Source organism: Heptranchias perlo, chromosome 10 (genome assembly GCF_035084215.1).
Source record: "Heptranchias perlo isolate sHepPer1 chromosome 10, sHepPer1.hap1, whole genome shotgun sequence".
NCBI lineage: Eukaryota > Metazoa > Chordata > Chondrichthyes > Hexanchiformes > Hexanchidae > Heptranchias > Heptranchias perlo.
The window spans coordinates 83,088,299-83,115,233 of record NC_090334.1 but is presented as its reverse complement, the minus strand read 5'-3'; the positions used below and the strand labels follow the sequence as shown (position 1 = coordinate 83,115,233).

At 50.4% G+C, this 26,935-nt stretch overlaps 1 protein-coding gene across 1 annotated transcript in view; it reads left to right on the top strand.

Moving 5' to 3' along the window:
* LOC137326205 (protein phosphatase 1 regulatory subunit 36) overlaps nt 1–26,935 on the top strand; it is a 51,116-nt gene that overhangs the window by 9,759 nt on the left and 14,422 nt on the right. Inside the window, exons 3-5 of the mRNA XM_067991083.1 lie at nt 5,144–5,213; nt 14,433–14,531; nt 24,844–24,984. Of these exons, the coding sequence (XP_067847184.1) occupies nt 5,144–5,213; nt 14,433–14,531; nt 24,844–24,984 (310 nt within the window). The remainder of the gene's footprint in view (nt 1–5,143; nt 5,214–14,432; nt 14,532–24,843; nt 24,985–26,935) is intronic.

Sequence of the window (26,935 nt, the reverse complement as noted above, 5' to 3'; positions counted from 1 at the left end):
CCTGTGGCTATGGACTTACGACCGTCCCCTCTCCAGAGCGCCAACCTTTGGAAGGGAGCATGTCTTATCTTTATACTATTTATTTGCATTGTAAGCACCTCTGTCCTTATCTCCTGTTTGTAAAACATCCCACTGTGCTGACTCTGTGAACCACAACCAAGGATGGCCTTACTGTGTTAGTGTTGCCACCTTATCCCTTATTTCTGCTGCATTGTTCCACGTCGGCCTTGCTAGGCGTCTGCCATTTCTATTGTTTAAGTAGCCTTTCACTGTTATCAGGTGTTGACATGTGGTTTCTTAGCAACTACGAATTGGTACGAACTGTCTCTTGACTTTTACTTGTTTTTCACTGTTCTAATGCCTCAGCATTCTTTCAATGGCTGCTTGGGTTTCTGTCAGTTATCTTTCTCACAGCGATGCTGAACTTTGCTCCCCTTTAACATCCGCCCTCTTGCTAAGATGCTCGGCCCTATAAGAGCCGGGATTGTCTATGCTTGTATCAAACCATATTCTTACAGCATACAAGCCCTCCCCTTCCCCCTGTGCACACAAGCCCTCCCTCCCCTGTGCACACAAGCCCTCCCTCCCCTGTGCACACAAGCCCTCCCTCCCTTGTACACACAAGCCCTCCCTCCCCTGTGCACACAAGCCCTCCCTCCCCTGTGCATACTAGCCCTCCCTCCTCTGTGCACACAAGCCTTCCCTCCCCTGTGCACACAAGCCCTTCCTCCCCTGTGCACACAAGCCCTCCCTCCCCTGTGCATACTAGCCCTCCCTCCTCTGTGCACACAAGCCTTCCCTCCCCTGTGCACACAAGCCCTCCCTCCCCTGTGCACACAAGCCTTCCCTCCCCTGTGCACACAAGCCCTCCCTCCCCTGTGCACACAAGCCTTCCCTCCCCTGTGCACACAAGCCCTTCCTCCCCTGTGCATACTAGCCCTCCCTCCCCTGTGCATACTAGCCCTCCCTCCCCTGTGCACACAAGCCCTCCCTCCCCTGTGCACACAAGCCCTCCCTCCTCTGTGCACACAAGCCCTCCCTCCCCTGTGCACACAAGCCCTCCCTCCTCTGTGCACACAAGCCCTCCCTCCCCTGTGCACACAAGCCCTCCCTCCCTTGTGCACACAAGCCCTCCCTCCCTTGTGCACACAAGTCCTCCCTCCCCTGTGCACACAAGCCCTTCCTCCCCTGTGCACACAAGCCCTCCCTCCCCTGTGCACACAAGCCCTCCCTCCCCTGTGCACACAAGCCCTCCCTCCCCTGTGCACACAAGCCCTCCCTCCCCTGTGCACACAAGCCCTTCCTCCCCTGTGCATACTAGCCCACCCTCCCCTGTGCGCACAAGCCCTCCCTCCCCTGTGCGCACAAGCCTTCCCTCCCCTGTGCACACAAGCCCTCCCTCCCCTGTGCACACAAGCCCTCCCTCCCCTGTGCACACAAGCCCTCCCTCCCATGTGCGCACAAGCCCTCCCTCCCCTGTGCGCACAAGCCCTCCCTCCCCTGTGCGCACAAGCCCTCCCTCCCCTGTGCACACAAGCCCTCCCTCCCCTGTGCACATAAACCCATCTGGTTCACTAATGTCCCTTAGGGAAGGAAACCTGCCGTCCTTACCCGGTCTGGCCTAAATGTGATTCCAGACCCACAGCAATGTGGTTGATCCTTAATTGCCCTCTGAAATGGCCTAGCAAGCCACTCAGTTGTAAAATCTCGCCACTAAAAGTCATAATAAGAATAAAACTGGACGGACCACCCGGCATCGGACCACTAGGCACCGGACACGACAACGGCAAAACACCAAGCCCAGTCGACCCTGCAAAGTCCTCCTCACTAACACTTGGGGACTTGTGCCAAAATTGGGAGAGCTGTCCCACAGACTAGTCAAGCAACAGCCTGACATAGCCATACTCACAGAATCATACCTTTCAGCCAATGTCCCAGACTCTTCCATCACCATCCCTGGGTATGTCCTGTCCCACCGGCAGGATAGACCCACCAGAGGTGGCGGTACAGTGATAGACAGTCAGGAGGGAGTGGCCCTGGGAGTCCTCAACATTGACTCTGGACCCCATGAAATCTCATGGCATCAGGTCAAACATGGGCAAGGAAACCTCCTGCTGATTACCACCTACCGCCCTCCCTCAGCTGATGAATCAGTCCTCCTCCATGTTGAGAAGCACTGAGGGTAGCCAAGGGCACAGAATGTACTCTGGGTGGGGGACGTCAATGTCTATCACCAAGAGTGGCTCGGTAGCACCACTACTGACCGAGTTGGCCGAGTCCTGAAGGACATAGCTGCCAGACTGGGCCTGTGGCAGGTGGTGAGCGAACCAACACGAGGGCAAAACTTACCTGACCTCGTCCTCACCAATCTACCTGTCACAAATGCATCTGTCCATGACAGTATTGGTAGGAGTGACCACCGCACAGCCCTTGTGGAGACGAAGTCCTGTCTTCACACTGAGGGCACTATCCAACGTGTTGTGTGGCACTACCAGCATGCTGAATGGGATAGATTCAGAACAGATCTAGCAGCTCAAAACTGGGCATCCATGAGGCGCTGTGGGCCATCAGCAGCAGCAGAATTGTATTCCAGCACAATCTGTAACCTCATGGCCCGGCATATTCCTCACTCTACCATTACCAACAAGCCAGGGGATCAACCCTGGTTCAATGAGGAGTGTAGAAGAGCATGCCAGGAGCAGCACCAGGCATACCTAAAAATGAGGTGCCAACCTGGTGAAGCTACAACTCAGGACTACATGCATGCTAAACAGCGGAACCACATGCTATAGACAGAACTAAGCGATTCCACAACCAACGGATCAGATCAAAGCTCTGCAGTCCTGCCACATCCAGTTGTGAATGGTGGTGGACAATTAAACAACTAACGGGAGGAGGAGGCTCTGCAAACATCCCCATCCTCAATGATGGCGGAGTCCAGCACGTGAGTGCAAAAGACAGGGCTGAAGCGTTTGCAACCATCTTCAGCCAGAAGTGCCGAGTGGATGATCCATTTCGGCCTCCTCCCGATATCCCCACCATCACAGAAGCCAGTCTTCAGCCAATTCGATTCACTCCATGTGATATCAAGAAACGGCAGAGTGCACTGGATACAGCAAAGGCTATGGGCCCTGGCAACCTCCCAGCTGTAGTGCTGAAAACTTGTGCTCCAGAACTAGCTGCGCCTCTAGCCAAGCTGTTCCAGTACAGCTACAACACTGGCATCTACCCGACAATGTGGAAAATTGCCCAGGTATGTCCTGTCCACAAAAAGCAGGAGAAATCCAATCAGGCCAATTACCGCCCCATCAGTCTACTCTCAATCATCACCAAAGTGATGGAAGGTGTCATCAACAGTGCTATCAAGCGGCACTTACTCACCAATAACCTGCTCACCAATGCTCAGTTTGGGTTCCGCCAGGACCACTCGGCTCCAGACCTCATTACAGCCTTGGTCCAAACGAGCTGAATTCCAGAGGTGAGGTGAGAGTGACTGCCCTTGACATCAAGGCAGCATTTGACCGAGTGTGGCACCAAGGAACCCTCGTAAAATTGAAGTCAATGGGAATCAGGGGGAAAACTCTCCAGTGGCTGGAATCATACCTAGCACAAAGGAAGATGGTAGTGGTTGTTGGAGGCCAATCATCTCAGCCCCAGAACATTGCTGCAGGAGTTCCTCAGGGCAGTGTCCCAGGCCCAACCATCTTCAGTTGCTTCATCAATGACCTTCCCTCCATCATAAGGTCAGAAATGGGGATGTTCGTTGATGATTGCACAGTGTTCAGTTCCATTCGCAACCCCTCAAATAATGAAACAGTCCGAGCCCGCATGCAGCAAGACTTGGATAACATCCAGGCTTGGGCTCATAAGTGGCAAGTAACATTCGCGCCAGATAAGTGCCAGGCAATGACCATCTCCAACAAGAGAGAGTCTAACCACCTCCTCTTGACATTCCACGGCATTACCATCGCCGAATCCCCCACTGTCAACATCCTGGGGGTCACCATTGACCAGAAACTTAACTGGACCAGCCATATAAATACTGTGGCTACAAGAGCAGGTCAGAGGCTGGGTATTCTGCGGCGAGTGACTCACCTCCTGACTCCCCAAAGCCTTTCCACCATCTGCAAGGCACAAGTCAGGAGTGTGATGGAATACTCTCCGCTTGCTTGGATGAGTGCAGCTCCAACAACACTCAAGAAGCTCGACACCATCCAAGATAAAGCAGCCCGCTTGACTGGCACCCCATCCACCACCCTAAACATTCACTCCCTTCACCACCGGCGCACTGTGGCTGCAGTGTGCACCATCCACAGGATGCACTGCAGCAACTCGCCAAGGCTTCTTCAACAGCACCTCCCAAACCCGTGACCTCTACCACCTAGAAGGACAAGAGCAGCAGGCGCATGGGAACAACACCACTTGCACGTTCCCCTCCAAATCACACACCATCCCGACTTGGAAATATATCGCCGTTCCTTCCTCGTCGCTGGGTCAAAATCCGGGAACTCCCTTCCTAACAGCACTGTGGGAGAACCTTCACCACACGGACTGCAGCGGTTCAAGAAGTCGGCTCACCACCACCTTCTCAAGGGCAATTAGGGATGGGCAATAAATGCCGGCCTCGCCAGCGACACCCACATCCCATGAACGAATAAAAAAAAACATAAGCCCTTCTGATCTTGGTGACCACTCTGCTGCCCAGTGCCAAGCTGCATTGGGGCACCGGCAGCTTTGGAGATAATGAGAGCCTGAAGCTTGATGTCAATTGGCTTGTGTTATGTAGTTTGGCAAAACCCTCCGTTGGCCGACAGACAATGGAGAACCCCTGTGTCCAGATGTTCCCCCATAATCCAATCACCGTGAACCCCATGCGTTCCCAGGAGGAGCTGCGCATTCTGCCCCCGGAATCTGCTGTGCACCAAATCTGTCCACGCTATGGCTGGGCTGGAATTAGAGCGGAGCCAGTGAGAAAAAACTGGCTCTCACATCACCCCTTTAATCTGTGTGAAACAGGAGGTGGGATATTGAACAGCCAGCAGTTTGGGAGACGGTTCAGGAAGGTGTCTGAAGGTGGTAGTGTAAATCACGTTCAGGATGTTAGTTATTGTGATACGAGGTGTTGCTGTTTTTCCCCCAACAGATGCTGCTTTCCTTTTACTGAAAGAAAACGATTCGATGAGCATATCGCCACTTTTTCAGAAAATGTTAGGGTAAGACTCTTTCTCTCTCCTGGCCTGTTGCTCCGTTGCTGTCTGTCTGTCTCTGCCTGTCAGAACAGGCGAGTTCTCCCCGCTGTCCTGGCCAATATTTATCCTTCAACCAACATCACGAAAACAGAAAACAGATATCATTGCTGTTTGTGGGATCTTGCTGTGCGCAAATTGGCTGCCGTGTTTCTTACATTACAACAGTGACTGCACTTCAAAAGTACTTCATTGGCTGGAAAGCGCTTTGGGACGTCCGGAGGTTGTGAAAGGTGCTATGTAGTAAGTCTCTCTCTCTCTCTCTCTCTTTCTATGCATGTCTGTCAGTCACTTTCTGTTTGTGTCTCTCTGTCTCTTATTCTCTTAGTTACTCGGGGAGTAATTTTAACCTAACTCGGGCGGTGGTTTCCCACGGGATTGGGTGCAGTACTGGTTTTACTCCCTGCCCACCAACTTCATTGGAGAGTAAAATCAGGCGGGGTCTCAAACCAGAGCTCCACCCGATCCCGTCAGTTTCCCCACGGGCGAGTTAGGTTAAAATGACCCCCTCTGTCTCTCTCTCTCTCCGCCCTCCCCTTCTTCAAGTCTCTCTCTTTCTATGTGTTTCTGTTTCTCTTTCTTCATTTGTTTTTGATAGGGTTCTGATGGAGTAAAAAAGGAGAAAAGTGGCAGAAGGGTCAGTAACCAGAGGACCCAGTGTGTCCAGTTCTGGGCACCGCACTTCAGGAAAGATGTGAAGGCCTTAGAGAGGGTGCAGAAGAAATTTACTAGAATGATTCCAGGGATGAGGGGCTTTAGTCATGCGGATAGACTGGAGAAGCTGGGATTGTTCTCCTTGGAACAGAGACGGTTGAGAGATTTGATAGAGATTAAAATCACGAAGGGTCTGGACAGAATAGATAGAGAGAAACTGTTCCCATTGGCGGAAGGGTCAAGAACCAGAGAACAAAGATTTAAGGTGATTGGCAAAAGAACCAAAGGCGACATGAGGAAAAATTTTTTTACCCAGCGAGTGGTTAGGATCTGGAATGCACTGTCCGAGGGGGTGGTGGAGGCAGATTCAATCATGGCCTTCAAAAGGGAACTGGATAAGGACTTGAAAGGAAAAAATTTGCAGGGCTACGGGGATAGGACGGGGGAGTGGGATGAGCTGGATTGCTCTTGCATAGAGCCGGCAAGGAATCGATGGGCCGAATGGCCTCCTTCTGTGCTGTAACCTTTCTATGATTCTATGATTCTAGGACACAGATTTAAGGTAATTGGCAAAAGAACCAGAAGGGAGATGAGGAGAATTTTTTTACACCATGAGCTGTTATGATCTGGAATGCGCTGCCTGAAAGGGCGGTGGAAGCAGATTCAATAATAACTTTCAAAAAGGAATTGGATAAATACTTGAAGGGAAATAAAATTTGCAAGGCTATGGGGAAAGGGCAGGGGAGTGGGAATAATTGGATAGAGCCGGCAGAGGCAGGATGGGCCAAATGGCCTCCTGTGCTGTATCACTCTATGGGGATGAAATGGGCGGAGATGCAAAAACAGGCAGAAGTGCTTTTTGCCGCCTGTTACACGACACGCCGGATATCGAGCTCAATTGAAGTCATTGGAGCTGAATATCGGGGTAGGGCCTATAACGGGCGATCGATGCATTATCCACCCGTTTTATGCCCCCGCCCCATGTCCAATTTCACCCCCTGTGATTCTATGATTCTGTCTGTCTCTCTCTATCTTTTTCTCCCTCTCTCTGCCCTTCTGTCTCTCTCTCGCTCCATCTCTTCACTTCATCTCCCTCTTCCGCAGTAACCATTTTATTGGCCGCTAGACTTGACTTGACGAAGCAGTGTCCCAATCACAAGTGCGCCCGTGCGTTGCTGGATTCGCGGCATTTTTTAAAAATGATTTTTTTTCAGATTGATTAAAGTGACAGGGTGATAGATCACACCCAGCAGCATCCAGAAACGTCACAGCTAATCGACCATCTGAAAAAACAGAGCCGCCGATTTGTGGTTTGGTATGGCGGCAAAGGTCAACAGGTCACTGACTGCATGGCCACAGAGCACTGGGCCGGTGAATCCTGTGCGGAGCTCTCTCTCACACGCCCGGTCCTGAGACGGTGAATCCTATGTGGAGCTCTCTCTCACACGCCCGGTCCTGAGACGGTGAATCCTGTGCGGAGCTCTCTCTCACACGCCCGGTCCTGAGACGGTGAATCCTGTGCGGAGCTCTCTCTCTCACGCCCGGTCCTGAGACGGTGAATCCTGTGCGGAGCTCTCTCTCTCACGCCCGATCCTGAGACGGTGAATCCTATGTGGAGCTCTCTCTCTCACGCCCGGTGCTGAGACGGTGAATCCTGTGCGGAGCTCTCTCTCACACGCCGGTCCTGAGACGGTGATCCCTGTGTGGAGCTCTCTCTCACACGCCCGGTCCTGAGACGGTGAATCCTGTGCGGAGCTCTCTCTCTCACACGCCTGGTCCTGAGACGGTGATCCCTGTGTGGAGCTCTCTCACACGCCCGGTCCTGAGACGGTGATCCCTGTGTGGAGCTCTCTCTCACTCAGCCCGGTCCTGAGACGGTGAATCCTGTGCGGAGCTCTCTCACTCCGCCTGGTCCTGAGACGATGAATCCTGTGTGGAGCTCTCTCTCTCACTCAGCCCGGTCCTGAGACGGTGAATCCTGTGCGGAGCTCTCTCTCTCACGCCCGGTCCTGAGACGGTGATCCCTGTGCGGAGCTCTCTCACACGCCCGGTCCTGAGACGGTGATCCCTGTGTGGAGCTCTCTCACTCCGCCTGGTCCTGAGACGGTGAATCCTGTGTGGAGCTCTCTCACACGCCCGGTCCTGAGACGGTGAATCCTGTGTGGAGCTCTCTCTCACTCCGCCTGGTCCTGAGACGGTGATCCCTGTGTGGAGCTCTCTCACTCAGCCCGGTCCTGAGACGGTGATCCCTGTGCGGAGCTCTCTCACATGCCCGGTCCTGAGACGGTGAATCCTGTGCGGAGCTCTCTCACTCCGCCCGGTCCTGAGACGGTGAATCCTGTGTGGAGCTCTCTCTCACTCCGCCCGGTCCTGAGACGGTGAATCCTGTGTGGAGCTCTCTCACACGCCCGGTCCTGAGACGGTGAATCCTGTGTGGAGCTCTCTCACACGCCCGGTCCTGAGACGGTGGTTCCTGTGCGGAGCTCTCTCACTCCGCCCGGTCCTGAGACGGTGAATCCTGTGTGGAGCTCTCTCACTCCGCCCGGTCCTGAGACCGTGAATCCTGTGCGGAGCTCTCTCACACGCCCAGTCCTGAGACGGTGAATCCTGTGTGGAGCTCTCTCACACGCCCGGTCCTGAGACGGTGGTTCCTGTGCGGAGCTCTCTCTCACTCCGCCCGGTCCTGAGTCGGTGAATCCTGTGTGGAGCTCTCTCACACGCCCGGTCCTGAGACGGTGAATCCTGTGTGGAGCTCTCTCACACGCCCGGTCCTGAGACGGTGGTTCCTGTGCGGAGCTCTCTCACTCCGCCCGGTCCTGAGATGGTGAATCCTGTGTGGAGCTCTCTCACACTCAGCCCGGTCCTGAGACGGTGAATCCTGTGCGGAGCTCTCTCACTCCGCCTGGTCCTGAGACGATGAATCCTGTGTGGAGCTCTCTCTCTCACTCAGCCCGGTCCTGAGACGGTGAATCCTGTGCGGAGCTCTCTCTCTCACGCCCGGTCCTGAGACGGTGATCCCTGTGCGGAGCTCTCTCACACGCCCGGTCCTGAGACGGTGATCCCTGTGTGGAGCTCTCTCACTCCGCCTGGTCCTGAGACGGTGAATCCTGTGTGGAGCTCTCTCACACGCCCGGTCCTGAGACGGTGAATCCTGTGTGGAGCTCTCTCTCACTCCGCCTGGTCCTGAGACGGTGATCCCTGTGTGGAGCTCTCTCACTCAGCCCGGTCCTGAGACGGTGATCCCTGTGCGGAGCTCTCTCACATGCCCGGTCCTGAGACGGTGAATCCTGTGCGGAGCTCTCTCACTCCGCCCGGTCCTGAGACGGTGAATCCTGTGTGGAGCTCTCTCTCACTCCGCCCGGTCCTGAGACGGTGAATCCTGTGTGGAGCTCTCTCACACGCCCGGTCCTGAGACGGTGAATCCTGTGTGGAGCTCTCTCACACGCCCGGTCCTGAGACGGTGGTTCCTGTGCGGAGCTCTCTCACTCCGCCCGGTCCTGAGACGGTGAATCCTGTGTGGAGCTCTCTCACTCCGCCCGGTCCTGAGACCGTGAATCCTGTGCGGAGCTCTCTCACACGCCCAGTCCTGAGACGGTGAATCCTGTGTGGAGCTCTCTCACACGCCCGGTCCTGAGACGGTGGTTCCTGTGCGGAGCTCTCTCTCACTCCGCCCGGTCCTGAGTCGGTGAATCCTGTGTGGAGCTCTCTCACACGCCCGGTCCTGAGACGGTGAATCCTGTGTGGAGCTCTCTCACACGCCCGGTCCTGAGACGGTGGTTCCTGTGCGGAGCTCTCTCACTCCGCCCGGTCCTGAGATGGTGAATCCTGTGTGGAGCTCTCTCACACGCCCGGTCCTGAGACGGTCGTTCCTGTGCGGAGCTCTCTCTCACTCCGCCCGGTCCTGAGACCGTGAATCCTGTGTGGAGCTCTCTCTCACTCCGCCCGGTCCTGAGACCGTGAATCCTGTGTGGAGCTCTCTCACTCAGCCCGGTCCTGAGACGGTGGTTCCTGTGCGGAGCTCTCTCACTCAGCCCGGTCCTGAGACGGTGGTTCCTGTGCGGAGCTCTCTCACTCAGCCTGGTCCTGAGACGGTGGTTCCTGTGTGGAGCTCTCTCACTCCGCCCGGTCCTGAGATGATGATCCCTGTGTGGAGCTCTCTCTCACACGCCCGGTCCTGAGACGGTGAATCCTGTGTGGAACTCTCTCTCACGCCCGGTCCTGAGACGGTGAATCCTGTGTGGAGCTCTCTCACACGCCCGGTCCTGAGATGGTGATCCCTGTGTGGAGCTCTCTCTCATGCCCGGTCCTGAGATGGTGATCCCTGTGTGGAGCTCTTCTCTCTCACGCCCGGTCCTGAGACGGTGAATCCTGTGTGGAGCTCTCTCTCACATGCCCGGTCCTGAGACGGTGAATCCTGTGTGGAGCTCTCTCACACGCCCGGTCCTGAGACGGTGATCCCTGTGCGGAGCTCTCTCACACGCCCGGTCCTGAGACGGTGATCCCTGTGTGGAGCTCTCTCTCTCACGCCCGGTCCTGAGACGGTGATCCCTGTGCGGAGCTCTCTCACTCCGCCTGGTCCTGAGACGGTGAATCCTGTGTGGAGCTCTCTCACACGCCCGGTCCTGAGACGGTGATCCCTGTGTGGAGCTCTCTCTCTCACGCCCGGTCCTGAGACGGTGAATCCTGTGTGGAGCTCTCTCACATGCCCGGTCCTGAGATGGTGATCCCTGTGTGGAGCTCTCTCACACGCCCGGTCCTGAGACGGTGAATCCTGTGTGGAGCTCTCTCTCACGCCCGGTCCTGAGACGGTGAATCCTGTGTGGAGCTCTCTCACACGCCCGGTCCTGAGACGGTGAATCCTGTGTGGAGCTCTCTCACACGCCCGGTCCTGAGACGGTGAATCCTGTGTGGAGCTCTCTCACACGCCCGGTCCTGAGATGGTGATCCCTGTGTGGAGCTCTCTCATACTCCCGGTCCTGAGACGGTGAATCCTGTGTGGAGCTCTCTCACTCCGCCCGGTCCTGAGACGGTGATACCTGTGTGGAGCTCTCTCACACGCCCGGTCCTGAGACGGTGATCCCTGTGTGGAGCTCTCTCACTCCGCCCGGTCCTGAGATGGTGATCCCTGTGTGGAGCTCTCTCTCTCACGCCCGGTCCTGAGACGGTGGTTCCTGTGCGGAGCTCTCTCACTCCGCCCGGTCCTGAGACGGTGAATCCTGTGTGGAGCTCTCTCACTCAGCCCGGTCCTGAGACGGTGGTTCCTGTGCGGAGCTCTCTCACTCAGCCCGGTCCTGAGACGGTGGTTCCTGTGCGGAGCTCTCTCACACGCCCGGTCCTGAGATGGTGATCCCTGTGTGGAGCTTTTCTCTCTCACGCCCGGTCCTGAGACGGTGAATCCTGTGTGGAGCTCTCTCACAGGCCTGGTCCTGAGACGGTGATCCCTGTGTGGAGCTCTCTCTCACGCCCGGTCCTGAGACGGTGAATCCTGTGTGGAGCTCTCTCTCACACGCCCAGTCCTGAGACGGTGATCCCTGTGTGGAGCTCTCTCACTCCGCCCGGTCCTGAGATGATGATCCCTGTGTGGAGCTCTCTCACACGCCCGGTCCTGAGATGATGATCCCTGTGTGGAGCTCTCTCACACGCCCGGTCCTGAGACGGTGAATCCTGTGTGGAGCTCTCTCACACGCCCGGTCCTGAGACGGTGATCCCTGTGTGGAGTTCTCTCACTCCGCCCGGTCCTGAGACGGTGATCCCTGTGTGGAGCTCTCTCACTCAGCCCGGTCCTGAGACGGTGAATCCTGTGCGGAGCTTTTCTCTCTCACGCCCGGTCCTGAGACGGTGAATCCTGTGTGGAGCTCTCTCACACGCCCGGTCCTGAGACGGTGAATCCTGTGCGGAGCCCTCTCACACGCCCGGTCCTGAGACGGTGAATCCTGTGCGGAGCTCTCTCACTCCGCCCGGTCCTGAGATGGTGAATCCTGTGTGGAGCTCTCTCATACTCCCGGTCCTGAGATGGTGAATCCTGTGTGGAGCTCTCTCATACTCCCGGTCCTGAGATGGTGAATCCTGTGCGGAGCTCTCTCACTCCGCCCAGTCCTGAGACGGTGAATCCTGCGTGGAGCTCTCTCTCACACGCCCGGTCCTGAGATGGTGAATCCTGTGCGGAGCTCTCTCACATGCCCGGTCCTGAGACGGTGAATCCTGTGCGGAGCTCTCTCACTCCGCCCGGTCCTGAGATGGTGAATCCTGTGCGGAGCTCTCTCTCGCCGCCCAGTCCTGATCTCTCTGGCCCCTGCTCTTGGGCGGACCGGAGAGGCCAGAGGTGTAGGTTGCCCACCAACCAGTGGCCTCAGGGAGGAAACCAAGGCCCACACACATCCTCATAAACAGATGAAACACACCTACACAGTGACGTGGAGTGACTCGGAGGCAGGCCTGTGACACAGTGGAGGATTAGGGACCTTTTAATACCAGTTTTAAAGAAACTAAAAAGGAACCCTGGATTGCTCAAAAAGCAGGATTTGGTTAAAAGTATTAACAACAAAGTACAGAACACGGAATTGTTAAATCAAAAGCCAAATACTGCGGATGCTGGAAATCTGAAATAAAAACAGAAAATGCTGGAGAAGCTCAGCAAGTGAGGCAGCGTCTGTGGAGAAAGGAACGTTTCAGGTCGAAGACCTTTAGTCAGAACTGGAAGATGTTAAAAGAGTTAAAGTTTTTAATCAAATACAGAGCCAGAGAAAGGGGAGGGGAGGAAAGGACAAAAGGGAAGGTCTGTGATCGGGTGGAGGGCAGGAGTGATTAAATGACAAAAGGGATGATGGTGCAAGGCAAGGAGGGTGGAAATGGGACAGAATTGTTAATCTAACTGCTTAGAAGGCTAAATGAGGCAATGTACTTTCGAGGAGATAAGGGACGAGGTTGAAGAAGATAACTGCCCAGCTAGACCGTGAGAGACTGTGGGAGCATTAGGAAACTGCTTTTTGCATCAGAGAGAGAGAGAGAGAGACAGAGAGAGGATGGAAAGTTACTGAGAAATTTGGTTTGCCAGCAGCCAGGGTATAAAGGACTGTCTAACCCTCTAAAAAAAAGGCAGGGAAGGAGTCCATCATCCCGGAAGAAAGACGGCATCAAGAACGTTCCCTCGGGCAAAGGCGTGATCAACCCTTTGTCCCGGGCATTACACAGATTCTCCTTTTAAGGTTATATTATTGTTAGCTGTTTATTAAATGATTGGTAGAAGTAATAAAACAATTGTTGATTTTACCGATACATCGACTGATGGCTGTGACTGATTTTCCCTCTGGGTTTGAACTTAAAATCTATCGACATTAGAGTGAAATCCTACAAAGTGGGTAAAATCCGACATATCCTCTCTCCATCCTGCAACAGCGGGCTGGTGACCAATTCAGACCTTCGATTCATCCCCTCTCAGGGAGCCTCTGATCTCGGTGTTTGCGGACCAGGCTGAGGAGTGGAATGAAACACAGAATGCAGGCCTTCTCCCAACGGTTGTGACAGGGAGGCAGAAGGTTTTTTCTTTTGTCGGGGTTGGGGGGGGGGGTTCCTTTTCCGACCCATCTTATTCTACAGCAGTTCACCCTTCTCAGGTCACCCTCCTGAGTGGAGTCCTAACCCCTGCTTACCTGGAACATGCCTGGAGTAACACACAGTAAACCCGGCCTGGCAATTATTTTGGTGCTGATGGAATTTACCCTGTCCGATCTCTCTGCAGTCTTCAACCAACGACAGAGTCTCACACCTTCGGATCTTGTTTTTAATTTAAGGCCGTTGAGCACATTTACTTCATGAAAGGCAAACAAACAGATAAGTAACGGCGATATAAAACAGTTTTATATTTTCAGTAAAAGAAAGAACTTGCATTTCTAGCGCGCCTTTCACGACCTCAGGACGTCCCAAAGCGCTTTACGGCCACTGAAATACTTTTTGAACTGTAGCCACTGTTGTAATGTAGGAAACGCGGCAGCCAATTTGTGCACAGCAAGATCCCACCAACAGCAATGTGATAAATGACCAGATAATCTGTTATCGTGATGTGGATTGAGGGATGAATATTGGCCCAGGACACCGGGGAAAGCTCCCCCACTCTCGGGATATTTTACGTCCACCTGAGGGTTTAACGTCTCATCCGAAAGACGGCACCTCCGACAGTGCAACCCTCCCTCCCCTCAGTACTGCACTGGGAGTGTCAGCCTGGATTATAGGCTCAAGCCTTCTTGGGCTCAGGGGGAAGAGCGTGCTACCAGTGAGCCACGGCTGACACCTGACGGTAGAAATCTTCCCACCCTCGGGAAGGGAGTGGAGAAAATGAAGAGAGTAAGACAGGGAGGGGAGGAAGTCAAGCAAAATTCTCAAGACCATTCCGGTGAAAAGTCGACAGACGAAACGTTATCTCGTCTTCGCTTTTTCAGATTTAGGCGGAACTGCTGTGTATTCTTCCTTTTTATTTCCGATTTCGCTGTTTAAATCTCGATGTGTAAAATGTTCCTTGTTCTTTCTCTTTTGCAGGACTCGCCAGTTGAACGAACTCCTCACGGCTTTTCTCAATTACTTTTCTGCGTATCTTCATAAGTTGAGTTTGGAGTCCAAGCCGAGAGCTTTTGTGACGTAAGTGGGGTAGTGTCTCACTCAAAGTATCGGAAATCATATCAACAGCAGCAACAATTTGTAACCGAGGGGCGATTGGAGGCATTCAAATTAATGAAGGGTTTTTGATAGAGTAAATAAGGAGAAACTGTTTCCAGTGGTGGGAGGGTCGGTAACCAGAGGACACAGATTTAAGGTAATTGGCAAAAGAACCAGAGGGGAGATGGAGACAGATTCAATCATGGCCTTCAAAAGGGAACTGGATAAGTACTTGAAGGGAAAAAATTTGCATGGCTACGGGGATAGGACGGGGGAGTGGGACTAGCTGGATTGCTCATGCATACAGCCAGCATGGACTCGATGGGCTGAATGGCCTCCTTCCATGCTGTAACCTTTCTATGATTCTATGAGATGAAGAGAATTTGTCTTAGGCAGCAAGTTATGATGATCTGGAATGCGCTGCCTGAAAGGGCAGTGGATGCAGTTTCAATAATAACTTTCACAAGGGAATTGGATAAATACTTGAAGGGGAAAAATTTACAGGACTACGGGGAAAGAGCAGGGGAGTGGGACTAATTGGATAGCTTTTTCAAAGAGCCGGCACAGGCACGATGGGCCGAATGGCCTCCTTCTGTGCTGTATGATTCTATGATTCTCAAAACAAGCACCAACTCAGCGACACCCAGTGGGGAGGAAGTAGCTGGGGAGCTCAGCACCAGTGAGAACGAGGAGCTGGGGAGTCTTTGGAAGGGCTAGGAATAGGGAGCATCGATCTCACGTGCAGGGAGTGGGACGGTTTACACTCGTGTGGTTAAGATGATGGATAGATGGGAGGAGCCCGTCACCTGCACCTGTAACACGTTGCGGGAAGTTTCTCACGACCTGCAAAACACCCTGGAGACAGTGACGGCCCGGGAGATGCCAAGAACAGCTCCTAAGAACATTGGTGGCTTCTGGGTTAGCAGCTGACGTTGGGTGTCACAGACGTTTTGAACATGGCAATTTCACAGGGCATCCAGGACTTGACTGGGACTATTTGGTCTCTGATGAGAGCAAACAGTAGCTCCTCTGAGCCTGTGCCCAGCGGAGTGGGTGCAGACGTTGCTGTCTCTCTGGAGAGTAGCATTGACCCCTGCTGCTTTAAAGGCCCCCTCCAATGCCTACACATGCAGGAGCTTCAGACATGGGCCCGGCAACCCTTCCAACCTCGAGCGAAAGGCCGTTGGAAGCTGGTCCCTCGGGGATAACCACATCCCTGAGACGAGAGACACCCTCAGGCTCTGAAGCTGCTGGGAACGACCCCAGCCACCCACTGCTCAATCTCGCCTCGCCGAGGCATCACCTCGTAGGAGCAGGAGATTAGGAGCATGAGCGGGTTAATTCGCTGGCACAAAGGGGAGGCACGGTGTTAAGAAGTCGTTGTAAATAGGGTGATTGTAACTGTTGTCACTTTTTGTTGCTCTGTAAGGTAAACTGGGTTGTGCACATAATGAGTCCATTACAGTGTGTGCCTTTGTCTTTTGGAGGTTTGGATGATGGCGGGGGGACATGTCGTCATCTGTCACAAAGGAAACTGGCAGATGGTTTTTGACAGTGATGGGCTTTTAGAGGTGTTGGCCGTGGCTCAGTGAGTAGCATTGTCGCCTCTGAGTCAGAAGGTGGTGGGTTCAAGTCCCTTTCCAGGGACTTGAGCACAAAATCTAGGCTGACACCCCCAGTGCAGTAGATTATCTGGTCGTTATCACATTGCTGTTTGTGGGACCTTGCTGTGTGCAAATTGGCTGCCATCATTTCCTGCATTACAACAATGGCTACACTTCAAAAAGTACTTCATTGGCTGTAAATTGCTTTGGGACATCCTGAGGTTGTGAATAACGCTATATAAAATGCAAGTCTTTCTTTGAGAGTGTTGTTTTGAGTGGGGGGGGGGAAGAATAGACAGGTGTGAAGTGACTTTATTTGATGAGTGAACTTTCATTGATTGAGAGCCCTGAGCTATCACTCGTGCCCTCCTTTCTCTGGCTGGTGGCTGTCTTATCCCATGTCCTCTCCTTCCTGTGCACCCTCCTCATACTGTGGGGAGAGATGACCTTCCACCCTCTATTCATCACATTGCAGAAGCAGCAGATCTTTCTTCACTGCGATATTATGCAGCAAGCAACAATGGTTCTTGAGACTCTCGCTGGGCTGGATTGCAGGGCTCCACCAAATTTGTCCAGGTACCTAAAACAGGACTTGAGAATTCCTATAATCTGCTCTATCACACTTCTTGTAGTCCCACAGGCCCCATTGTATCTTTGGTCCCCCTGTGTATGTGGTAGGCTTACTGGAGTCATCAGCCATTTCTACAGGAGATAGCCTTGATCGCCAATCAACTATCCAGATACACGACTCGGAGTCATGAAGGCTGACATGGTGGATTGTCGCATGATGAAAGCGTCATGGCAGGCTCCTAGGTTTCTGGCATTGATGTGCAGGACAAGGTGATTGGCATCACACACTAGCTGCACGTTAATAGAGTGAAAAGCCTCTTCTATTCATAAAATGGAGAGGGTTGTGTCATCTGGGGCTTTGAGTGGCTCAGAAGTTCCATCAATTGCCTCTTGCTCCTGTGGGAATCCTGCCAGTCTGTAGAACTGGATTGATCCCTCTTTCTCTGTCTCTCTGGTTCCATTGGGAAGGATATAAACTGTGGAACCCTCCTGAATAGAGCATCAGTGATCTTCTTTACACAATGGGGAGTTGCTGCTTGATTGATGTCACAAAGGTCACTAGATGCTGCCTGGAAGGATCCAGTCACAAAGAAACCTTGACTGGTGCAAATAATGCTGTTCTCCCAATGGGAGTGGGCTGCAGTCCTGCAGCCAGTATATTTCCCCAAAAAGAAACTTGCAAAGTATATCAAAATCAACACAAACATTTTTTACAATTATATTAGGAAAAAGAGGGTGGGCAAAAGGGAAGATCATGTCTGACTAATTTGATTGAATTTTTTGAGGGGGTGACTAGGCGTGTGGATGAGGGTAACGCAGTGGATGTGGTATACATGGATTTCAGTAAGGCCTTCGATAAAGTCCCCCACAGGAGACTGGTCAAGAAGGTACGAGCCCATGGAATCCAGGGTGCCTTGGCACTTTGGATACAAAACTGGCTTAGTGGCAGAAGGCAGAGGGTGATGGTCGAAGGTTGTTTTTGTGACTGGAAGCCTGTGGCCAGTGGGGTACCACAGGGATCGGTGCTGGGTCCCTTGCTGTTTGTGGTCTACATTAATGACTTGGATATGAATGTAAAAGGTATGATCAGTAAGTTCGCTGATGATACAAAAATTGGTAGGGTGGTAAATAGCGAGGAGGATAGCCTCAGTCTGCAGGACGATATAGATGGGTTGGTCAGATGGGCGGAACAGTGGCAAATGGAATTTAACCCGGAAAAGTGCGAGGTGATGCACTTTGGAGGGACTAACAAGGCAAGGGAATACACAATGAATGGGAGGACCCTAGGCAAGACAGAGGGTCAGAGGGATCTTGGTGTGCAAGTTCACAGATCCCTGAAGGCGGCGGAACAGGTAGATAAGGTGGTAAAGAAGGCATATGGGATACTTGCCTTTATTAGCCGAGGCATAGAATATAAGAGCAAGGAGGTTATGATGGAGCTGTATAAAACACTGGTTAGGCCACAGCAGGAGTACTGTGTGCAGTTCTGGTTGCCACACTACAGGAAGGATGTGATCGCTTTGGAGAGGGTGCAGAGGAGATTCACCAGGATGTTACCAGGGCTGGAGCGCTTCAGCTATGAAGAGAGACTGGGAAGATTGGGTTTGTTTTCCTTGGAGCAGACGAGGCTGAGGGGGGACATGATTGAGGTGTACAAAATTATGAGGGGCACAGATAGGATGGATACTAAGGAGCTTTTTCCCTTCGTTGAGGGTACTATAACAAGGGGACATAGATTCAAGGTAAAAGGCGGGAAGTTTAGAAGGGATTTGAGAAAGAACTTTTTCACCCAGAGGGTGGTTGGAGTCTGGAACTCACTGCCTGAAAGGGTTGTGGAGGCAGGAACCCTCACAACATTCAAGAAGCATTTGGATGAGCACTTGAAATGCCATAGCATACAAGGCTACGGACCAAATGCTGGAATATGGGATTAGAGTAGACAGGGCTGATGGCCGGCGCGGACACGATGGGCCGAAGGGCCTCTATCCGTGCTGTATAACTCTATGACTCTATGACTCTAAAGTGGGCTGCTTAAAAACTAATAATGGTGGATATTGTAAATGAAAATAAGGAAACGGTGGTCATATTGAATAATTACTTTGCGTCAGTATTTACAGCAGAGGAAGGGGATAGCATGCTAGACACTTCAAGGAAACAAATTTTGAATCCGGAACTGGGACTCACCATAGTTAACGTAAGCAAATTAACAGTAATGAAGAAAATGATGGCACTAAAGAGTGACAAATCCCCAGGACCAGATGGTTTCCAACCCAGGGTTTTAAAGGAAGTAGGTGAGCACATTGCAGATGCCCTAACTATAATCGTTCAAAGTTCTCTAGATTCAGGAACCGTTCCTTTAGATTGGAAATTTGCACATGTCACTCCGTTATTTAAGAAATGTGAGAGAGGGAAACCAGGGAATTATAAGCCAGTTAGCCTAACATCTGTTGTCAGAAAATTACTAGAATCTATAATTAAGGATAGAGTAACTGAACAGCTTGAAAATTTTCAGCTGATCAGGGAGAGCCAGCATGGATTTGTGAAAGGTAGGTCGTGCCTGACAAACCTGATTGAATTTTTTGAAGAGGTGTCTAAAGTAGTGGACAGGGGAATGTCAATGGATGTTGTTTATATGGACTTCCAGAAGGCATTCGATAAAGTCCCTCATAAGAGATTGTTAGCTATAGTTGAAGCTCTTGGAATTGAGGGCAAATTATTGACCTGGTTAGGAAATTGGCTGAGCGGCAGGAGACAGAGAGTAGGGATAATGGGCAGGTACTCAAATTGTCAGGATGTGACCAGTGGTGTCCCACAGGGATCTGTGTTGGGCCTCAACTATTCACTGTATTTATTAACGACTTAAATGACGGGATGGAGAGCCACATATCCAAGTTTGCCGATTACACAAAGATAGGCAGCATTGTAAGCAGTGTAGATGGAAGCATAAAATTATAGAGAGATATTAATAGATTAAGTGAATGTGCAAAACTGTGGCAAATGGATTTCAATGTAGGCAAGTGTGAGGTCATCCACTTTGGACCTAAAAAGGATAGATCAGAGTACTTTCTAAATGGTGAAAAGCTCGAAACAGTGGAGATCCAAATAGACTTAGGGATCCGTGTACATAGATTGTTTAAATGTCATGGACATGTACAGAAAATAATCAAAAAGGCTAATGGGATGCTGGCCTTTATATCTAGAGGACCAGAATACAAGGGGGTAGAAGCTATGCTGCAGTTATACAAAGCTCTGGTTAGACCACACCTGGAGTACTGTGTTCAGTTCTGGGCACCGCACCTTAGGAAGGATATATTGGCCTTGGAGGGAGTGCAGCGTAAATTTACTAGAATGATACCTGGACTCCAAGGGTTAAATTATGAGGAGAGATTACACAAACGAGGGTTGTATTCCCTGGAATTTAGAAGATTAAGGGGTGATTTGATCAAAGTTTTCAAGATATTAAGGGGAACTGATAGGGTAGATAGAGAGAAACTATTTCCGCTGGTTGGGGAGTCTAGGACTGGGGGACATGGCCTAAAAATTAGAGCCAGGACTTTCAGGAGTGAAGTTAGGAAACACTTCTACACGCAAAGGGTGGTAGAAGTTTGGAACTCTCTTCCGCAAACAGCAGTTGATGCTAGCTCAATTGTTAATTTTAAATCTGAGATTGATGGACTTTTGTTAACCAAAGGTATTAAGGGATATGGGGCTAAGGCGAGTCTATGGAGTTAGATCACAGACCAACCATGATCTCATTGAATGGCAGAACAGGCTCCAGGGGCTAAATGACCTACTCCTGTTCCTATGTTCCTATGTTCCAATAGCCTTAGGTGGGGTGGGCGAGCGAAACCCTCCGAGGTACTGACGGTCAGAATAATAAGACGTGCTTGATCTGTAGACATTAGTGAGTGGGCATGAGTGGGAAAGGAAGACTTGCCTTCTGTGATGCCTGACTCTAAGAGCCTCCAAACCAGCCTCTTCCATAACCTCATCCTCCTCGTCTTCATTTAATTGGGAAATCCATATCCTCAGTGCCAAGCTGTACATTTTAAGCAGTACTATGAACCATACTTTAAGCAGTACCTTGAGCAATACTTTGAACAATACTTTGAACAGTACTTTGAACAGTACTTTGAGCAATACTTTGAACAATACTTTGAACAGTACTTTGAGCAATACTTTGAACAATACTTTGAGCAGTACTTTGAACAGTACTTTGAAGAGTATGTTGAGCAATACTTTGAACAATACTTTGAGTCGTACTTTAAACAATACTTTGAACAGTACGTTAAACAATACTTTGAACAGTACTTTGAACAATACTTTGAGCAGTAGTTTGAACAGTACTTTGAACAGTACTTTGAGCAGTACTTTGAACAGTAATTTGAACGATACTTTGAGCAGTACTTTAAACAATACTTTGAACAGTACTTTCAACAGTACTTTGAGCAGTACTTTGAACAATACGTTAAACAATACTTTGAACTGTACTTCGAACAATACTTTGAACAGTACTTTAAACAATACTTTGAACAGTACTTTGAACAGTCTACTCTCAATCATCAGCAAAGTGATGGAAGGTGTCGTCGACAGTGCTATCAAGCGGCACTTACTCACCAATAACCTGCTCACCGATGCTCAGTTTGGGTTCCGCCAGGACCACTCGGCTCCAGACCTCATTACAGCCTTGGTCCAAACATGGACAAAAGAGCTGAATTCCAGAAGTGAGGTGAGAGTGACTGCCCTTGACATCAAGGCAGCATTTGACCGAGTGTGGCACCAAGGAGCCCTAGTAAAATTGAAGTCAATGGGAATCGGGGGGGAAACTCTCCAGTGGCTGGAGTCATACCTAGCACAAAGGAAGATGGTAGTGGTTGTTGGAGGCCAATCATCTCAGCCCCAGGACATTGCTGCAGGAGTTCCTCAGGGCAGTGTCCTAGGCCCAACCATCTTCAGCAGCTTCATCAATGACCTTCCCTTCATCATAAAGTCAGAAATGGGGATGTTCACTGATGATTGCACAGTGTTCAGTTCCATTCGCAACCCCTCAGATAATGAAGCAGTCTGTGCCCGCATGCAGCAAGACCTGGACAACATCCAGGCTTGGGCTGATAAGTGGCAAGTAACATTCGCGCCAGACAAGTGCCAGGCAATGACCATCTCCAACAAGAGAGAGTCTAACCACCTCCCATGACATTCAACGGCATTACCATCACTGAATCCCCCACCATCAACATCCTGGGAGTCACCATTGACCAGAAACTTAACTGGACCAGCCACATAAATACTGTGGCTACAAGAGCAGGTCAGAGGCTGGGTATTCTGCGGCGAGTGACTCACCTCCTGACTCCCCAAAGCCTTGCCACCATCTACAAGGCACAAGTCAGGAGTGTGATGGAATACTTTCCACTTGCCTGGATGAGTGCAGCTCCAACAACACTCAAGAAGCTCGATACCATCCAGGACAAAGCAGCCCACTTGATTGGCACCCCATCCACCACCCTAAACATTCACTCCCTTCACCACCGGCGCACTGTGGCTGCAATGTGCACCATCCACAGGATGCACTGCAGCAACTCGCCAAGGCTTCTTCGACAGCACCTCCCAAACCCATGACCTCTACCACCTAGAAGGACAAGAGCAGCAGGCACATGGGAACAACACCACCTGCACGTTCCCCTCCAAGTCACATACCATCCCGACTTGGAAATATATCGCCGTTCCTTCATCGTCACTGGGTCAAAATCCTGGAACTCCCTACCTAACAGCACTGTGGGAGAACCTTCACCACACGGACTGCAGCGGTTCAAGAAGATGGCTCACCATCACCTTCTCAAGGGCAATTAGGGATGGGCAATAAATGCCGGCCTCGCCAGCAACGCCCACATTCCATGAACGAATAAAAAAAAACTTTGAACAATACTTTGAACAGTACTTTAAACAGTACTTCAAACAATACTTTGTACAGTACTTTAAACAGTACTTTAAACAGAACTTCAAACAATACTTTGTACAGTACTTTGTGCAGTGCTTTGAGCAGTACTTTAAACAATACTTCAAACAGTACTTTGAACAGTACTTTACTTTAAACAATACTTCAAACAATACTTTGAACAGTACTTTAAACAATACTTCAAACAATATTTTGTACAGTACTTTAAACAGTACTTCAAACAATACTTCAAACAATACTTTGTACAGTACTTTAAACAGTACTTCAAACAATACTTCAAACAGTACTTCGAACAGTACTTTAAACAATACTTTGAACACTACTTTGAGCAGTACTTTGAACAGTACTTTAAACAATACTTTGAACACTACTTTGAACAGTACTTTAAACAATACTTTGAACAATACTTTGAACAGTACTTTAAACAATACTTTGAACACTACTTTGAACAGTACTTTAAACAATACTTTGAGCACTACTTTGAACAGTACTTTAAACAATACTTTGAGCAGTACTTTAAACAACACTTTAAACAATACTTTGAGCAGTGCTTTGAACATGCCCGAGTAAATCTAGCAGCAGAAATCCCGACTAAATCTCCAAAGTACTGAGGAGATAGTTATGCAGGCAGAGTGACACCAACCTTCAGGAGCAGCACACAAAATATGACAATTTAATTATAAAGTAAATTAAAGTAAGTTGGGGTTGTTTTCTTTGGAACAGTGAAGACTTCAATCAAATTGAAGTTTGAGAGGATGGTTAAATGGGAGTGGAGGAAATGGTGAGAAGGTGAATAATGACGTTGAGGGATATGGTGAGGTGGGTAGGTGGGATTGGGGGATATGGTGAGAAGGTGGGTAGGTGGGATTGAGGGATATGGTAAGGTGGGTAGGTGGGATTGGGGGATATGGTGAGGTGGGTGGGTGGGATTGGGGGATATGGTGAGAAGGTGGGTAGGTGGGATTGAGGGATATGGTAAGGTGGGTAGGTGGGATTGGGGGATATGGTGAGGTGGGTGGGTGGGATTGGGGGATATGGTGAGGTGGGTAGGTGGGATTGGGGGATATGGTGAGGTGGGTAGGTGGGATTGGGGGATATGGTGAGAAGGTGGGTAGGTGGGTTTGAGGGATATGGTGAGAGGGTGGGTAGGTGGGATTGAGGGATATGGTGAGAGGGTGGGTAGGTGGGATTGGGGGATATGGTGAGAAGGTGGGTAGATGGGATTGAGGGATATGGTGAGGAGGTGGGTAGGTGGGATTGGGGGATATGGTGAGAAGGTGGGTAGGTGGGATTGAGGGATATGGTGAGAGGGTGGGTAGGTGGGATTGAGGGATATGGTGATATGGTGGGTAGGTGGGTTTGAGGGATATGGTGAGAGGGTGGGTAGGTGGGATTGAGGGATATGGTGATATGGTGGGTAGGTGGGTTTGAGGGATATGGTGAGAGGGTGGGTAGGTGGGATTGAGGGATATGGTGATATGGTGGGTAGGTGGGTTTGAGGGATATGGTGAGAGGGTGGGTAGGTGGGATTGAGGGATATGGTGAGAAGGTGGGTAGGTGGGATTGAGCGATATGGTGAGAGGGTGGGTAGGTGGGATTGTGGGATATGGTGAGAAGGTGGGTAGGTGGGATTGGGGGATATGGTGAGAAGGTGGGTAGGTGGGATTGAGGGATATGGTGAGGAGGTGGGTAGGTGGGATTGGGGGATATGGTGAGAAGGTGGGTAGGTGGGATTGAGGGATATGGTGAGGAGGTGGGTAGGTGGGGTTGAGGGATACGGTGAGGAGGTGGGTAGGTGGGGTTGAGGGATATGGTGAGAAGGTGGGTAGGTGGGATTGAGGGATACGGTGAGAAGGTGGGTAGGTGGGGTTGAGGGATAGGGTGAGAAGGTGGGTAGGTGGGGTTGAGGGATATGGTGAGAAGGTGGGTAGGTGGGATTGAGGGATACGGTGAGAAGGTGGGTAGGTGGGGTTGAGGGATAGGGTGAGAAGGTGGGTAGGTGGGATTGAGGGATCCGGTGAGAAGGTGGTTTGATGGGGTTGAGGGATACGGGGAAAAAGTTGGCAAATGGGGTTGATTTATGAAAATTTGAGTGGCTTGTTGAGCCTGTTGGCCTTTGCTGTTCCTAAAATTTCTTCTGTTTGTCTCTTTATTCCATGTACCACAGAGATTTCAGTGCTGAGGAGAAAATAGAGATCACTGATGCTGAAAGTAAAATAGAGCTGGCACGAAAGTTCCTCGCACGGGCATACTCCACCCTGTTACTGGGCCTTGGCATGGCAGCGCAGCATCATATGGCATGTGGGAAGTGAGTGCACATCGCAAGAATTCTTGAGTTTCGTTCCCCAGCACTCACATCCCTCAGCTTGAGCACAAAACAACAACACCTTGCATTTATTTAGCGCCTTTAATGTAGTAAAACGTCCCCGAGCTGCTTCACAGGAGCGTAAATCAAACAAAGTTTGACACCGAGCCACATAAGGAGGTATTAGGACAGGTGAGCAAAAGCTCGGGTGCGGAGTAGACACATTCCCGTGAAGGGGAAAGGAAGAGCATGCAAAGTTAGGGCTCCCTGGATGACTAACGATATAGAGATTAAAATGAAACAGAAAAAGGAGGCTTATGACAAATGTTTGGATTATAATTCAGTAGAGAACCAGGCTGAATACAGAAAGTACAGAGGAGAAAGAAATAAGAGGGGCAAAGAGAGAGTATGAGAATAGATTAGCGGCTAACATAAAAGGGAACCCAAAAGTCTTTTATAAACATAGAAATAGTAAAAGGATCGTCAAAGGAAGGGTGGGGCTGATTAGGAACAATAAAGGAGATCTTCTTGTGGAGGCAGAGGTCATGGCTGAGCGACTGAATGAATTGCTCTTCGCTAGAGAAGAAGATGCTGCCAATGTCACAGTAAAGGAGGAGGTAGTAGCGATATTGGAGAGGATAAAAATAGATAAAGGGGAGGTACTTAAAAGGTTGGCAGTACTCATAGTAGAAAAGTCACCGGGTCCAGATGGGACGTGTCCCAGGCTACTGCGGGAAGTAAGGGTGGAAATTGCAGAGGCTCTGGCCACAATCTTCCAATCCTCCTTAGATACGGGGACGGTGCCAGAGGACTGGAGGATTGCGAATGTTACACCCCTGTTCAAAAAAGGGGAGAGGGATGAACCCGGCAATTACAGGCCAGTCAGCCTAATGTCGGAGGTGGGGAAACTTTTAGAGACAATAATCCGGGACAAAATTAATTGTCACTTGAAAAAATGTGGGTTAATAAATGAAAGTCAGCATGGATTTGTTAAAGGAAAATCGTGTTTGACTAACTTGATTGAGTTCTTTGATGGAGTGACGGAGAGGGTTGATGAGGGTAGTGCGGTTGATGTTAAGTATATGGACTTTCAAAAGGTGTTTGATAAAGTGCCACATAATAGACTTGTTAGCAAAATTGAAGCCCATGGGATTAAAGGGACAGTGGCAGCATGGATACGAAATTGGCTAAGTAACAGGAAACAGAGAGTAGTGGTGAACGGTTGTTTTTCAGACTGGAGGGAGGTGCACAATGGTGTTCCCCAGGACCACTGCTCTTTTTGATATATGTTAACGACGTGGATTTGGGTATACAGGGCATAATTTCCAAGTTTGTAGATGACATGAAACTCGATTATATCGTAAACAGTGAGGAGGATAGTAACAGACTTCAAGAGGACAGAGACAGACTGGTGATGTGGGCAGATGAAATTTATCGCAGAGAAGTGTGAAGTGATGAATTTTTGTAGGAATCTGAGGAGAGGTAATATAAACTAAATGGTACAATTTTAAAGGGGGTGCAGGAACAGAGAGACCTGAGGATATATGTACACACATCTTTGAAGGTGGCTAGACAAGTTGAGAAGGCTGTTAAAAAAAATATGGATCCTGGGATTTATAAATAGAGGCATAGAGTACAAAAGCAAGGAAGTTATGCTAAACCTTTTTAAAACACTGTTTAGGCCGCAGCTGGAGTATTGTGTTCAATTCTGGGCATCACACTTTAGGAAGGATGTCAAGGCCTTAGAGAGGGTGCAGAGGAGGTTTATTAGAATGGTACCAGGGATGAGGGACTTCAGTTATGTGGAGAGACTGGAGAAGCTGGGATTGATGTCCTTAGAGCAGAGAAAGTTAAGGGGAGATTTGATAGAGATGTTCAAAATCATAAACAGTTTTGATAGAGTAAATAAGGAGAAACTGTTTTCAGTGGCAGAAGGGTCAGTAATCGGAGGACA